This window comes from Oculina patagonica, chromosome 7 (assembly GCF_052425735.1).
Source record: "Oculina patagonica isolate OP01 chromosome 7, crgOcupat, whole genome shotgun sequence".
NCBI classification, from domain to species: Eukaryota; Metazoa; Cnidaria; class Anthozoa; order Scleractinia; family Oculinidae; genus Oculina; species Oculina patagonica.
The window spans coordinates 795792-808723 of record NC_135764.1 but is presented as its reverse complement, the minus strand read 5'-3'; the positions used below and the strand labels follow the sequence as shown (position 1 = coordinate 808723).

General features: G+C 37.0%; 2 protein-coding genes across 2 annotated transcripts; one reads left to right on the top strand and one right to left on the bottom strand.

Moving 5' to 3' along the window:
* Positions 1 to 1047: 1047 nt before the first annotated feature.
* LOC144661486 (adenosine receptor A3-like) lies at positions 1048 to 2384 on the bottom strand. Its single transcript, XM_078522264.1, has one exon. The coding sequence runs from the start codon at positions 2367 to 2369 to the stop codon at positions 1440 to 1442; it is 930 nt and encodes a 309-aa protein (XP_078378390.1). The 5' UTR covers positions 2370 to 2384; the 3' UTR covers positions 1048 to 1439.
* A 6749-nt stretch (positions 2385 to 9133) lies between these two features.
* On the top strand, positions 9134 to 10385 carry LOC144661041 (adenosine receptor A3-like). Its single transcript, XM_078521752.1, has 2 exons — positions 9134 to 9319; positions 9354 to 10385. Exons 1-2 carry the CDS (start codon positions 9134 to 9136, stop codon positions 10026 to 10028), a joined length of 861 nt encoding a protein of 286 aa, XP_078377878.1. The 3' UTR covers positions 10029 to 10385.
* The last annotated feature ends 2547 nt before the right edge of the window (positions 10386 to 12932 follow it).

Sequence of the window (12932 nt, the reverse complement as noted above, 5' to 3'; positions counted from 1 at the left end):
CGTTCAACACCATAGTTGAATGCATCGTACTGAGAACCTTGAGAGCTGGCAGCGCATAAACAACAGTAACACACGCCGCAGCTAGCCAAATGAATGCAATACTGCAAAGGTACACTTTTGTGCTTGTTGTTCTGTGCAGAAATGGACGAAACATGGCGAAAGCTCTTTCCAAAGAAATAACAGAAAGGCAGATTACTGAAGAAAATGAACATAAGATGTTGAAGCCTGCCAAAAGGTAGCGAGTGTAGATATCATCGAAGGTCAGTGTTTTCACCTGCAATTGCTGAACAGAAGGAATTGTTTTCATAAAGAACGATATGGGTTTTGCTACACCCACCAACAGATCGGCAATTGAGAGGTTCAGTAAAAGATAGCAACTTCGCCTGAGACTAGAACGCTGACTCCAGAAAACAAAAATGGTCAAAGCATTACCGATACAGACGATGAGGATTTCAGTTGAGATAAGAAAACAAAATAATATTAGAATTGTCCTCGACATTTCTTTTTTGTAAGAGTGAAAAAGCTGTATTCCGTACAAAGCGAGTTTCAACTTTTTTGCTGCATAAGTCCTTTTTTCCGGACTTTTTACACTTTATTAATTTGATTTTTAATTATAAATTAAAGTCATGATGAATTTAAAAGATAAAGAAAATGAATTAACAATAGCACAGTTAGTTCTTCAATTTAATAAAATTTCATTTATATGTCCCACTAAGATAGAAATATGGACCATATGGTAATAGAAACGTTTTCCAATTCATTTTCAGGAAGCAATTACGTACCGGGATTCTTTTAAGTATGTATAGAGAAATAAGAGAGAGAAGAGAAATAAATCAGGGATTGAATAAAAAAAAACTAATGAAGTTCCTAGTAAGATAAGGAAGCCGGATACGAGAAAGCGTTTAAAAGTGTCACTAATATATAATTAAAAAGTTGAAAGCAAACTTTATTTACTTAAACTTTATTAAAGTTATATTTCTGTCGGATAAGTGACAGCTAAATTATTTGACTCATAAACAGTCAAGCTTAATACCGGTAGTGTTATAATTGGAGATAGAACAAAATTTCTTTGCATTGGTCATCTAACATTAGGAACATAAGGTAAAGTGGAGTACAAAATTAAATACAAATTAAATAAAATAACTATTTTCAACGTTCTAATTTTCTCACTGTTGTAGTAAGAATAGTTTACCGACGAAAAAAGTTCTAACGAACTACTAACCAGAGCTTGAAAGTACCAGAAGAACTAAGAATGTGGCAAGGTCGGTTTTCCCTTATATATAATTTTTTGAACATTATTCTGAACGCGATTAAATCTTACATTTTTTAATCCGACACTCAATGTCAATATCCTCTTTGTTACCTCTATATTGCTCGATTATTCGATGGCGTTCGTTCTTATTCAATCCATTTTAATACGTTCTTGCGATAATACAGATTTAACTGTTAGGAATTGTCTTTACATTAAGCACAACTATTGGCAAAGCTGAATTATTCTTACAGTAGGCTCTAGGCCCTACGTTACCCCTATTATTTCTTGAAATCCTTTTTGGTATTAATTTTCCAAGGGGTTCTTTAAAAATGGGCATCCTAAAGCTATAAATAACTGGATTGACAATAGAACTGGTGATATTGCAAAGTGCACCACTGTAGAGAACAGCCATTGGAATAAAATATCCACCAACAAAAGCTACAAAGTGCAGCACACTTCCTGGAAGCCAACAAACAAATGACGCAACTATTACAATAAACAGAGTTTTCGAAAGTCTCATGTTTCGTTCTTCATCATTTCGTCCATTTTGATGAATGGCAGGAACTCTGCAATGGAGTTTTTTTCGAATACTCAAATAGCTTGCACAGATTATTATTAGAGAAACAATAATCATTGAAAAGACTATAATCTGACTGGTAAAGTAACTCCACACGTTGACAAGGTTAAATAGAAAGGTTACACCCACAACCATTCCAGCTGCCCAGACAATGACGAGGCTGCAAACATAGCATTTGTTGCTGGTGACTCGATGGCGAAGCGGCATAATCACGGCATAAGCACGTTCCATGGAGATAAGGGCAAGGGAGAACAATGATAAACATGAAAACGTTGTTGCAAGTGTGGCTCCAATGTTGTCATGGGTCGATAGCAAGAGCTTGTCTTCTTCAAAGTGCATAGGAAGCATTGCTACTGCAACTGGTTCTGTAAGTCCTACAAGGAGATCTGCGACAGCTAAGTTTATGAGAAGACACGACGTTCGCTTCAGGCGTCTTCGGTTAGTCCAGAAAACGTAAATGGTAAAAGCATTTCCAATTAAAATGAATACGCATTCAATGGAAATAATACTGCAGAAAACTATGGCCGCAGCGTTTGACATTTTACAAGTTGTAGGTTGTAATGTTGGTTTTTGTTTTCAGCGATTGCCTGCAATAGCGTGTGCTTCAATATTGATCCCTGCTTTCTAGAGTCAATGAGCTAGATAAAAAACCTCCTGTTGACAATCGGAGTTAACTTATTCGTCGAAATTGTCAGAAGCGTCCGAGTCAATAAGGTATACTGCAATCCCGCCGCTTTCTAGAGTCAATGAGATGAACAACTCCTGTTTACAATCGGACAGGATGAGGCCATCCGTCGACCGTCAGTGTTAAGTGCATAAAAATAAAGGCGATAAGACATTTCCCCGTACTTTTAGGTGTCGCATAATTGATCTAAGTTGTTATGTTGCTTATATCAACGATAGCCTATAGAAAACTGATGACAACTTATTCGTCGAAATTGCTAGCGGTGTCAACAGCGTGTGCTGTTATATTGATGCCATTTACTAAAGGAAATGAGATGAATAACCTCCTGTTTACAATCGGACGGGATGTTAGAACCTTTCATTAAGGTTATTCTTACTGAGCCGTAATTGAATGTGATAAAAGTTATGATAATACATACCCCGTACGGCATGTCACATTATTGATCCTTCATTTATTAAAGTACACCTGTAATTTGGTTCTCAGTCCGATTGTAAACAGAAGGTGCTCATCTCATTGACTCTAATCAAAGGTGCTTGTTAGCCCACTCGTGAATGAGAATACTAAATGTATTGGTGTAGAGCTATGAAATGATTCTGTCTTTTTGTGAGCGGCATGTTAGTATAGAAGTTGTTTGAAGGGAGATATGATCACGTTGGTTCCTTGTGTTTACAGCGGACGCGGGTAATCCATTCATTTTTTTTTACGACAATCTATTTTACAATTTTATACGACGTCTTTTTTTCTTTCTCCTTTTTTATGAATCTATTAGAGATGCAAATCAAGTACTATACAGTATATTATTAAAAGGCAACAAAATTCGTTAGTTTGGCGAGCTTTTTTTGAAAAATTATTTACGTATCATGACTATCGATTATCGTACAATACGCTTGGAACTATAAAACATTCAGAGACTGCTAAAATTGGACTTTATTCATACAATTGTCCTGAAATCAACCTTTTAATACCCAACACAGTCACAGTCCACAGTTCGTGCCTGCAAAATCTAAAAATTTCATGAAAACACGGAATATCACTAGTGCTTCGAAGATTTTCATATTTTCTCTAAGATTATTTCTTCTATTTGACATGTGAAATTCTTAAGAGCTATAAATCGAGCAATTCGAATAGGTTTTATACATACAAGCCATTAAACTTTGAACCTACGGTATCGGTCAGCGGGATAAGAACATTACAAAGAAACCTATATGCTAATTTTCAGCCCAAATGACACGCAAGTCGAAGTGGTCTAGCGGTTAGGCGTTTGGTCTTCAAAACCATAGTTGATGTTAGGAGTCGCCGGTTCAAACCTCAGAGGGGTAAAACAAAAAGTTAAAAAAAAACAAGGAAAATTAATTTATAATTTAAAGCATAAATTATTATTCATAAATTAAAGTTAACAGCCCATCGACCGACTGACCGAGTGAAAATTTGCATATCACTTTCCATAACCATACTCGTTTCATTACATTCACGAGTAAAAAGCGGCATCAATATTGCAGCTTACTTTATTATGAAGCCGCTGTCAATTTCGACGAATAAGTTATCTCCCATTGTAAACGGAGGGTGTTTATCCCATTGACTTTAGAAAGCGGCACCAATGTTGCAGCACACCTATTGACGCTTCTGATAATTTCGACGAATAAATTATCTCAGATTGTAAACAGGAGGTTTTCCACTAGCTCATTAAGTGTCATGGTCAGAAAAAATCAAAGAAATCAAAGAAATTTTGGCCACAGTCCAAAAACTCATACTTTGTCAATTTGTAGGCCTAGGTATGTAACTGAAAGATATGAAGTTAGTTTTTCGAAATATTCAATTTTACGGCAGAAAACCACAAATAACGGTAATCGTACCGGAAGCTCAAATTTCACTTCTCGACAATCCGAAATTTCACGCTCTTCAGCTTCTTGCTACCCAGACGTTTCAACCGCTGTAAATCTTTCCTTACCTTAGTTGCATAGATTGACTCTTCCTTTATTGAAATAAAGTTAGTATTTTTATCTCTGATTATTTCTGAGCCAGCTGAGCCTCGATTAAGTAGACACATTTTTCTCATTTAGGAAAAAGGCTAAAATAATCCAAATTCAGTGAGGAAAAAAGCTGACCGGTAATGCTTCAAATCTTCTGATATTTTAGCCAAAGAGAGTCCAGTCGTTGAATTTTAGGTTTATGGTTTCAAAAGTGTAGGATCTAGTAGCAGTTTTTAACAAAGGTCGATCAAAGGTCGACAAAATTACAATTCCGCGGCTTTGAAAAGAACAACTGAAACACGTGACACGAAACATGCAATAGAGTAATTTGTATATTTTTTGGGCAAAGACAGCACGGTAAAATTAGCTTTGAAGTTTTATACGTTTCAGACTTTAGAAAAATAGTATTTATCCTAAAGATTGCCTACAATAGAAGAAATACCAAAAATAACAGCACTTGAACTCTCCCTGATGTTCATCACGCACGAGCGACTTGGAGCGGCGAATGACAAAAATATTTTCCATTGATTCAAAGTAAGTCATATTCTGAAATAAGAAAAATCTATTTTCTTTAAACTTTGCCCACCAATCTGTCTTAACTAAAAAACGAAACAGCTTTCATATTTGCAAATATCGCAAGAAATATTTTTTTAAGAATTACATTCAATTGGACCACGACCGGCCTATTTTTAGCAATGGCGACAACTGAAAATAGGAAAAAACGTCGAGTCACCGCTTCGAAAATTTATGCTCCAATTTTAGGAATTGTCTTTAGTTAACTCTCCTGGAATAAATTGGACCTTTATCTGTATAAAGCACGCAATTTTGATTCGTTTAAAAGAAACTATTAATACGAAATATTTTTGATTTGAAGTCTACTTGGCCATTGACGCGAACGGCTCAAAAAAATGGCACATTTTCAACGGATCACTGCGCAAAAGTCCAACTACTTCCGCATTACATTTGTTTCCATACCAACTAAGAAGAAGTCAAAGAGTATGGAAATGGAAAAATATGTTGTGGTTTAAGCGAGCTTTTAGTGCAACCAGGCGGCAACTTGGCTTATGTTGCGAACATGTTTTGTTTACATTGCAACAGCGGGCAGTTGCTCAAGCGAAAAGAATTTAGCATAAACAACACAATATTTCGTAAACATTGTAACTTTACAAAACTTTATATCAGCTCACACAATAAAACATCATTTAAAACTCGAATACCTTAGCAGCTAGCGAGTCAGCCAAAAAAAAATACTGTCGCCTACCTGCAATCCGGTGAGACAACAAAATTCATTGTCAGGTCCGCCATGGCCATGTTATTGGATTCCACATTTCTTTCTGGTTTTCGTCAACCATAGTATCCGCAGAAAGTTTCAAACGGTAAACATAACACACATAACATAACATTGAACATACCACATGATTGTGATAACTTAAACAAATGAAAGAAAGTTGCGGGCAACACATCCCAAGAAATCAAGCGATCACAACAGATCGGCTTGAACAGTTGATTGAAAGTTGCGTCACGCAATCTAACCTGAATCCAACTGCCTTATGGGCGAACTGAATAATTATTGTCCAAGAATCGGACTGTCCAAAATATGGGCTGTAAATATTTTTGACCGACGTATTTGTTTGATTTCTTGTTTTCGACCACTTCCTGTACATCTACATCTGGATGCTTCCAAATTTGAAATTTTAGGCTCGCTTTTCAAATACAAAAAAACGCGCTTTTTCAAAATAATAAATTGTTCTAGTAAACGATAAAGGTAAGTAAGAAATAAATAAAAAGTGGAACAAAAATAAGTCTTTACAAACCACGCCGCCACGCACTTGTCATTCATACTTTGTTGTTGTTCTCGCGAAGCATTATCAACTTACAAAACAAATGGACGAGTTGCGCTTTTTGTTTCACACTTCATAGTATAGAGGAAGTTGCGGCAATCGAAGGGGATAACCGAGCTCGTTCGTCTTGGAGACTGCAATGATCTTATAGCAAACCATTTAATTTCGTGGCATTTCTGTTAGAGCACGAACTAGTTTTTGCAAGAGCAGGTGTATTTGGATTGTCTTCATCAAAGAAAGGCGAAATTATATAAGTCCCAAGCATCGCCATTCTAGTTTTTCATAGGAAATATTCAAAACAGCACGGGCCTTTCTAATATCCCACTCACCGTGGTGATAAAAAAGCCATTAGAAGCAGAGATGTGCTAAATGTACACATGGCCGACAAGATCAGGTTTGTAAACGTATCTCACATTACAGTAGTATAAGCTTATAGATTTCCTTTAATGGCTGAGTGGAAAATTTTTCTAGGCAAAAATGTCTTGTTCACTTTTTCGTTGGCTATATTTTTAGTGTGGCCAGAAAATGTGCAGGGTTTTTCTATCCTTCTGATAATTTCCACCCTACTTCTGTCTCCGTAAGAAGGAATAGATGATGAGGTCAATTGAGCTCTATTACACCCCCCCCCTCCCCTTAACGAACCCGCCCAACCGGGGAATGAAAAAACCCGTCCGCGAATAGGACTGTTTGAGTTTTCTTTTAGCTAAATACGTTTTCAGCTTAATACGTAAGCTTCGTTTCTAATAAACATACCAAAATGGTGCACACGAGGACATATACATCTGTTAAAAATATTTAGAGCCGATGTTTTGGACAGTCCGATTCTTGGACAATAATTATTCAGTTCGCCCATAAGGCAGTTGGATTCAGGTTAGATTGCGTGACGCAACTTTCAATCAACTGTTCAAGCCGATCTGTTGTGATCGCTTGATTTCTTGGGATGTGTTGCCCGCAACTTTCTTTCATTTGTTTAAGTTATCACAATCATGTGGTATGTTCAATGTTATGTTATGTGTGTTATGTTTACCGTTTGAATCTTTCTGCGGATACTATGGTTGACGAAAACCAGAAAGAAATGTGGAATCCAATAACATGGCCATGGCGGACCTGACAATGAATTTTGTTGTCTCACCGGATTGCAGGTAGGCGACAGTATTTTTTTTGCTGACTCGCTAGCTGCTAAGGTTTTCGAGTTTTAAATGATGTTTTATTGTGTGAGCGGATATAAAGTTTTGTAAGGTTACAATTTTTACGAAATATTGTGTTGTTTATGCTAAATTGGTTTCGCGTTAGCAACTGCCCGCTGTTGCAATGTAAACAAAACATGTTCGCAACATAAGCCAAGTTGCCGCCTGGTTGCACTAAAAGCTCGCTTAAACCACAACATATTTTTCCATTTCCATACTCTTTGACTTCTTTTTAGTTGGTATGGAAACAAATGTAATGCGGAAGTAGTTGGACTTTTGCGCAATGACCCGTTGAAAATGTGCAATTTTTTTGAGCCGTTGGCGTCAGATGGCCAAGTACACTTTAAATCAAAAATATTCCGTATTGTTTGTTTCTTTTTAACGAACCAAAATTGCGTGCTTTATACAGATAAAGGTCCAATTTATTCCAGGAGAGTTAACTAAAGACAATTCCTAAAATTGGAGCATAAATTTTCGAAGCGGTGACTCGACGTTTTTTCCTATTTTCAGTTGTCGCCATTGCTAAAAATAGGCCGGTCGTGGTCCAATTGAATGTAATTCTTAAAAAAAATATTTCTTGCGATATTTGCAAATATGAAAGCTGTTTCGTTTTTTAGTTAAGACAGATTGGTGGGCAAAGTTTAAAGAAAATAGATTTTTCTTATTTCAGAATATGACTTACTTTGAATCAATGGAAAATATTTTTGTCATTCGCCGCTCCAAGTCGCTCGTGCGTGACGAACATCAGGGAGAGTTCAAGTGCTGTTATTTTTGGTATTTCTTCTATTGTAGGCAATCTTTAGGATAAATACTATTTTTCTAAAGTCTGAAACGTATAAAACTTCAAAGCTAATTTTACCGTGTTGTCTTTGCCCAAAAAATATACAAATTACTCTATTGCATGTTTCGTGTCACGTGTTTCAGTTGTTCTTTTCAAAGCCGCGGAATTGTAATTTTGTCGACCTTTGATCGACCTTTGTTAAAAACTGCTACTAGATCCTACACTTTTGAAACCATAAACCTACAATTCAACGACTGGACTCTCTTTGGCTAAAATATCAGAAGATTTGAAGCACTACCGGTCAGCTTTTTTCCTCACTGAATTTGGATTATTTAAGCCTTTTTCCTAAATGAGAAAAATGTGTCTACTTAATCGAGGCTCAGCTGGCTCAGAAATAATCAGAGATAAAAATACTAACTATATTTCAATAAAGGAAGAGTCAGTCTATGCAACTAAGGTAAGGAAAGATTTACAGCGGTTGAAACGTCTGGGTAGCAAGAAGCTGAAAAGCGTGAAATTTCGGATTGTCGAGAAGTGAAATTTGAGCTTCCGGTACGATTATCGTTATTCGTGGTTTTCTGCCGTAAATTTGAATATTTCGAAAAACTAACTTCACATCTTTCAGTTACATACCTAGGCCCTCAAACTGACAAAGTATGAGTTTTTGGCTGTGGCCAAAATTTCTTTGATTTTTTCTGACCATGACACTTAACTCTAGAAAGCGGAATCAATATTGCAGCACACGCTATTGACGCCGCTGTCAATTTCGACGAAGTACTAAGATATCATCTGACGGGTCTGCCAAAGGCAATCGCTCAAAAAAAAAATACCAACATAAAAATGTCAAACGCTGCGGTCATCGTTTTCTGCAGTATTATTTCTATTGAATGTGTATTCATTTTAATCGGAAATGCTTTTACCATTTACGTTTTCTGGACTAACCGAAGACGCCTGAAGCGAACGTCGTTTCTTCTCATAAACTTAGCTGTCGCAGATCTCCTTGTAGGACTTACAGAACCAGTTGCAGTAGCAATGCTTCCTATGCATTTGGCTTCTGATATCGCCCCATGACAACATTGGAGCCACACTTGCAACAATGTTTTCGTGTTTATCGTTGTTCTGCCTTGCCCTCATCTCCATGGAGCGTGCTTATGCCGTGATAATGCCGCTTCGCCATCGAGTCACCAGCAACAAATGCTATGTTTGCAGCCTCGTTGTTGTCTGGGCAGCTGGAATGGTTGTGGGTGTTACCTTTCTACTAAATATATTCAACGTGTGGAGTTACTTTACCAGTCAGATTATAGTCTTTTCAATGATCATTGTTTCTCTTATAATAATCTGTGCAAGCTATTTGAGTTTTCGAAAAAAACTCCATTGCAGAGTTCCCGCCATTCATCAAAATGGACGACACGATGAAGCACGAAACATGAGACTTTCGAAAACTCTGTTTATTGTCATTGTTGCGTCATTTGTCTGTTGGCTTCCAGGAAGCGTGCTGCACTTTATAGCTTTTGTTGGTGGATACTTCATCCCAATGGCTGTTCTTTACAGTGGTGCACTTTGCAATATCACCAGTTCTATTGTCAATCCAGTTATTTATAGCTTTAGGATGCCCATTTTTAAAGAACCCCTCGGAAAATTAATACCAAAAAGGATTTCAAGAAATAATAGGGGTAACCTAGGGCCTAAAGCCTACTGTAAGAAAAAATCCAGCTTTGCCAATAGTTGTGCTTAATGAAAAGACAATTCCTAACAGTTAAATCTGTATTATCGCAAGAACTTACTAAAATGGATTGAAAAAGAACGAACACCATCGGATATAAAGGTAACTAGGAGGGTATTGACATTGAGTGTCGGATCTCAAAATGAAAGATTTCATGGCGTTGAAATTAATGTTCGGCCGCATTCTTAGTATTTCAGGTACTTTCAAGCTCCGGTTAGTTCGTTAGAATTTTTTAGAACGTTGAAAATACGTACTTAATTAGTATTTAATTTTGAACTCCACTTTACCTTACATTTCTAATGTTAGATGAGGAATATACAAAGAAATTGTGTTCTATCTCCAGTTATAATACTACCGGTATAAACCTTGTTTACGAGACAAATAATTGCGCTGTCACTTATTGGACAGAAACAAAACCTTAATAAAGTTTTAGTAAATAAAGTTTGCTTTCAACTTTTAAATTATATACCAGTGACACTTTTCAATTCTTTTTCGTATCCGGCCTCCGTTTCTGCTGACTGGGAACTGAGGAGTTCATTTGTTGTTATATTCAATCCCCGATGTGCTTTCCTAAGTAATTCCTTTCTATATGTGTCTGGGTGAGAATTAAGACCTGAAACGTTTATTCCTTACTTCTGAATGCCTGTGTGTCTGAAATCGGTTAAAAAACTCCAAAAAGCATTCCGATGTTAAGTTTATTATTAAATCAGTCGGGGGAATAAGGCTACGTTTACACGGACACGGTTATCAATCGACACGGTTTCATGACCTCGAAACCGCATCGAAAACGACACGGTTTCGAAGTGTTTACACGGAGCCTATTTTACGATTCTAAAAGACTGTTTTCGAATGTGATTGTATAAGCAAGCGCTGCTCTCTATGCTTGTTTCACCATGTTTTACCCATCGCAAGCCAGCCAGTTCGTGCCAAAATACATGGCCGTTTTCAAATCGATGCGGTTTCGCCGTTTTTGACCGTTTACACGACAACGAAACCGTATCGTTTTGAAAACGCTCCACTTTTGACAGCGTTTTCAAAACGACCCGGTTACAGTAGTGGTCTCGATCGGTGCCGTGTAAACGAAAGGCGTAACCGCATCGCTTTCGATGCGGTTACAAATGAAACCGTGTCCGTGTAAACAGTGCCTAAGTGCCAGTTTTGGCAAATCTTCGTTGAAGCAATCGAAGAGTTTCCGAATTATTTCATCCAATCAAAAACTAGCGCAAGCGCTCACGAGTGTTCCGAAAACAATTGCGCGTACAAATACGTCATGTTGCTTAGTGACCTCTATGACGAAAACCGCGGTCTCAGTCACTCCTCGGTGAAGTGATGTCGCCATCAACTGACACTTGTTCCCCCGACTGAAATTACTCTACAAATAAACATTTCTTGAGAAGTTAATTAAACGGCAATTCTTTGACAGCTAGACTGACGATTTTACTTTGACGTTATTGACTAAATTTAACTCTGCGCCACCGAAAAGCTTTTATTTATTATTTGAAAACATTTATTTGACAATGTATACACGGTTTTGTAAATGAAGAAACTAATTATATAATAAAAGCAATTTCTGCGGCAAAGCGCTAGAGCTATTATGATGCAAATAAGTAATATGCTTTATATGTTGTGCTGATTCATTATTACATGGTGATGAGTCAGTGAAAACCACATTTGGAGAACATAAAGAAAAGTAATTTAGAGTAGGATTTTTAATTTAAAATGCTGAAATGCCTCGCGTGTTTTTTTTTTTTTTTTTTTTTTTTTTTGGGTGGGGGTGGGGGGGGGGGGGTTGGAGGATTCCTTTGTATTTCCCATGAGAGCTATCAAAATAGTTTTTTGACCAATCAGGATGGCTCAATCAAGTATTCTTTGAAGACGCTGGTTGTCTTGACCGTACACGAGTTTTTTATCTCTAGATATAGAGTTTTTAATTAACTCTCTCTCTCTGTCACCTTCATTAATGTACTTTACAGTTCCCAAGATCAAAGGCGCTTTGTTAGCTCACTCGTGAATGAGAATACTAAATGTATTGGTGTAGAGCTATGAAATGATTCTGTCCTTTTGTGAGCGGCATGTTAGTATAGAAGTTGTTTGAAGGGAGATATGATCACGTTGGTTCCTTGTGTTTACAGCGGACGCGGGTAATCCATTCAAAAGCCTTCGTTATATAACACTAATTTCTACCATAAAGTGTAAGCTTGCTTATGCGTTGTGTAGTGGTAATGCGTTGGCCCTCCAGTCCAGCGACCCGGGTTCGATTCTCAGCGGGGACGATTATTTATTTTTTTTTTACGACAATCTATTTTACAATTTTATACGACGTCTTTTTTTTCTTTCTCCCTTTTTTATGAATCTATTAGAGATGCAAATCAAGTACTATACAGTATATTATTAAAAGGCAACAAAATTCGTCAGTTTGGCGAGCTTTTTTACGATAAATTATTTACGTATCATGACTATCGATTATCATACAATACGCTTGGAACTATAAAACATTCAAAGACTGCTAAAATTGGACTTTATTCATACAATTGTCCTGAAATCAACCTTTTAATACCCAACACAGTCGCAGTCCACAGTTCGTGCCTGGAAAATCTAATAAATTCCATCAAAACACGGAATATCAGTTCAGTGCTTCGAAGATTTTCATATTTTCTCTAAGATTATTTCTTCTATTTGTCATGTGAAATTCTTAAGAGCTATAAGTCGAGCCATTCGAAGAAGCTTTTATACATACAAGCCATTAAACTTTGAACCTACGGTATATGCTATATGCTAATTTTCAACCCAAATGATTAGTTCGCCCAAGTGGTCGAGCGGTTAGGGGTTTGGTCTTCAAAACCATAGTTGATGTTAGGAGTCGCCGGTTCAAACCTCAGAAGTGTGAAACAAAAAGTTTCAAAAAAAAAAAACAAG

What these genes read in the sequence shown, in the direction of transcription:
- LOC144661041 (XM_078521752.1), top strand. Translation starts at nt 9,134, where the DNA reads ATGTCAAACGCTGCGGTCATCGTTTTCTGCAGTATTATTTCTATTGAA. An exon ending in GACTTACAGAACCAGTTGCA is followed by an intron (nt 9,320 to 9,353) that starts GTAGCAATGCTT and finishes TGGCTTCTGATA; the next exon opens with TCGCCCCATGACAACATTGG.
- LOC144661486 (XM_078522264.1), bottom strand. Translation starts at nt 2,369, where the DNA reads ATGTCAAACGCTGCGGCCATAGTTTTCTGCAGTATTATTTCCATTGAA.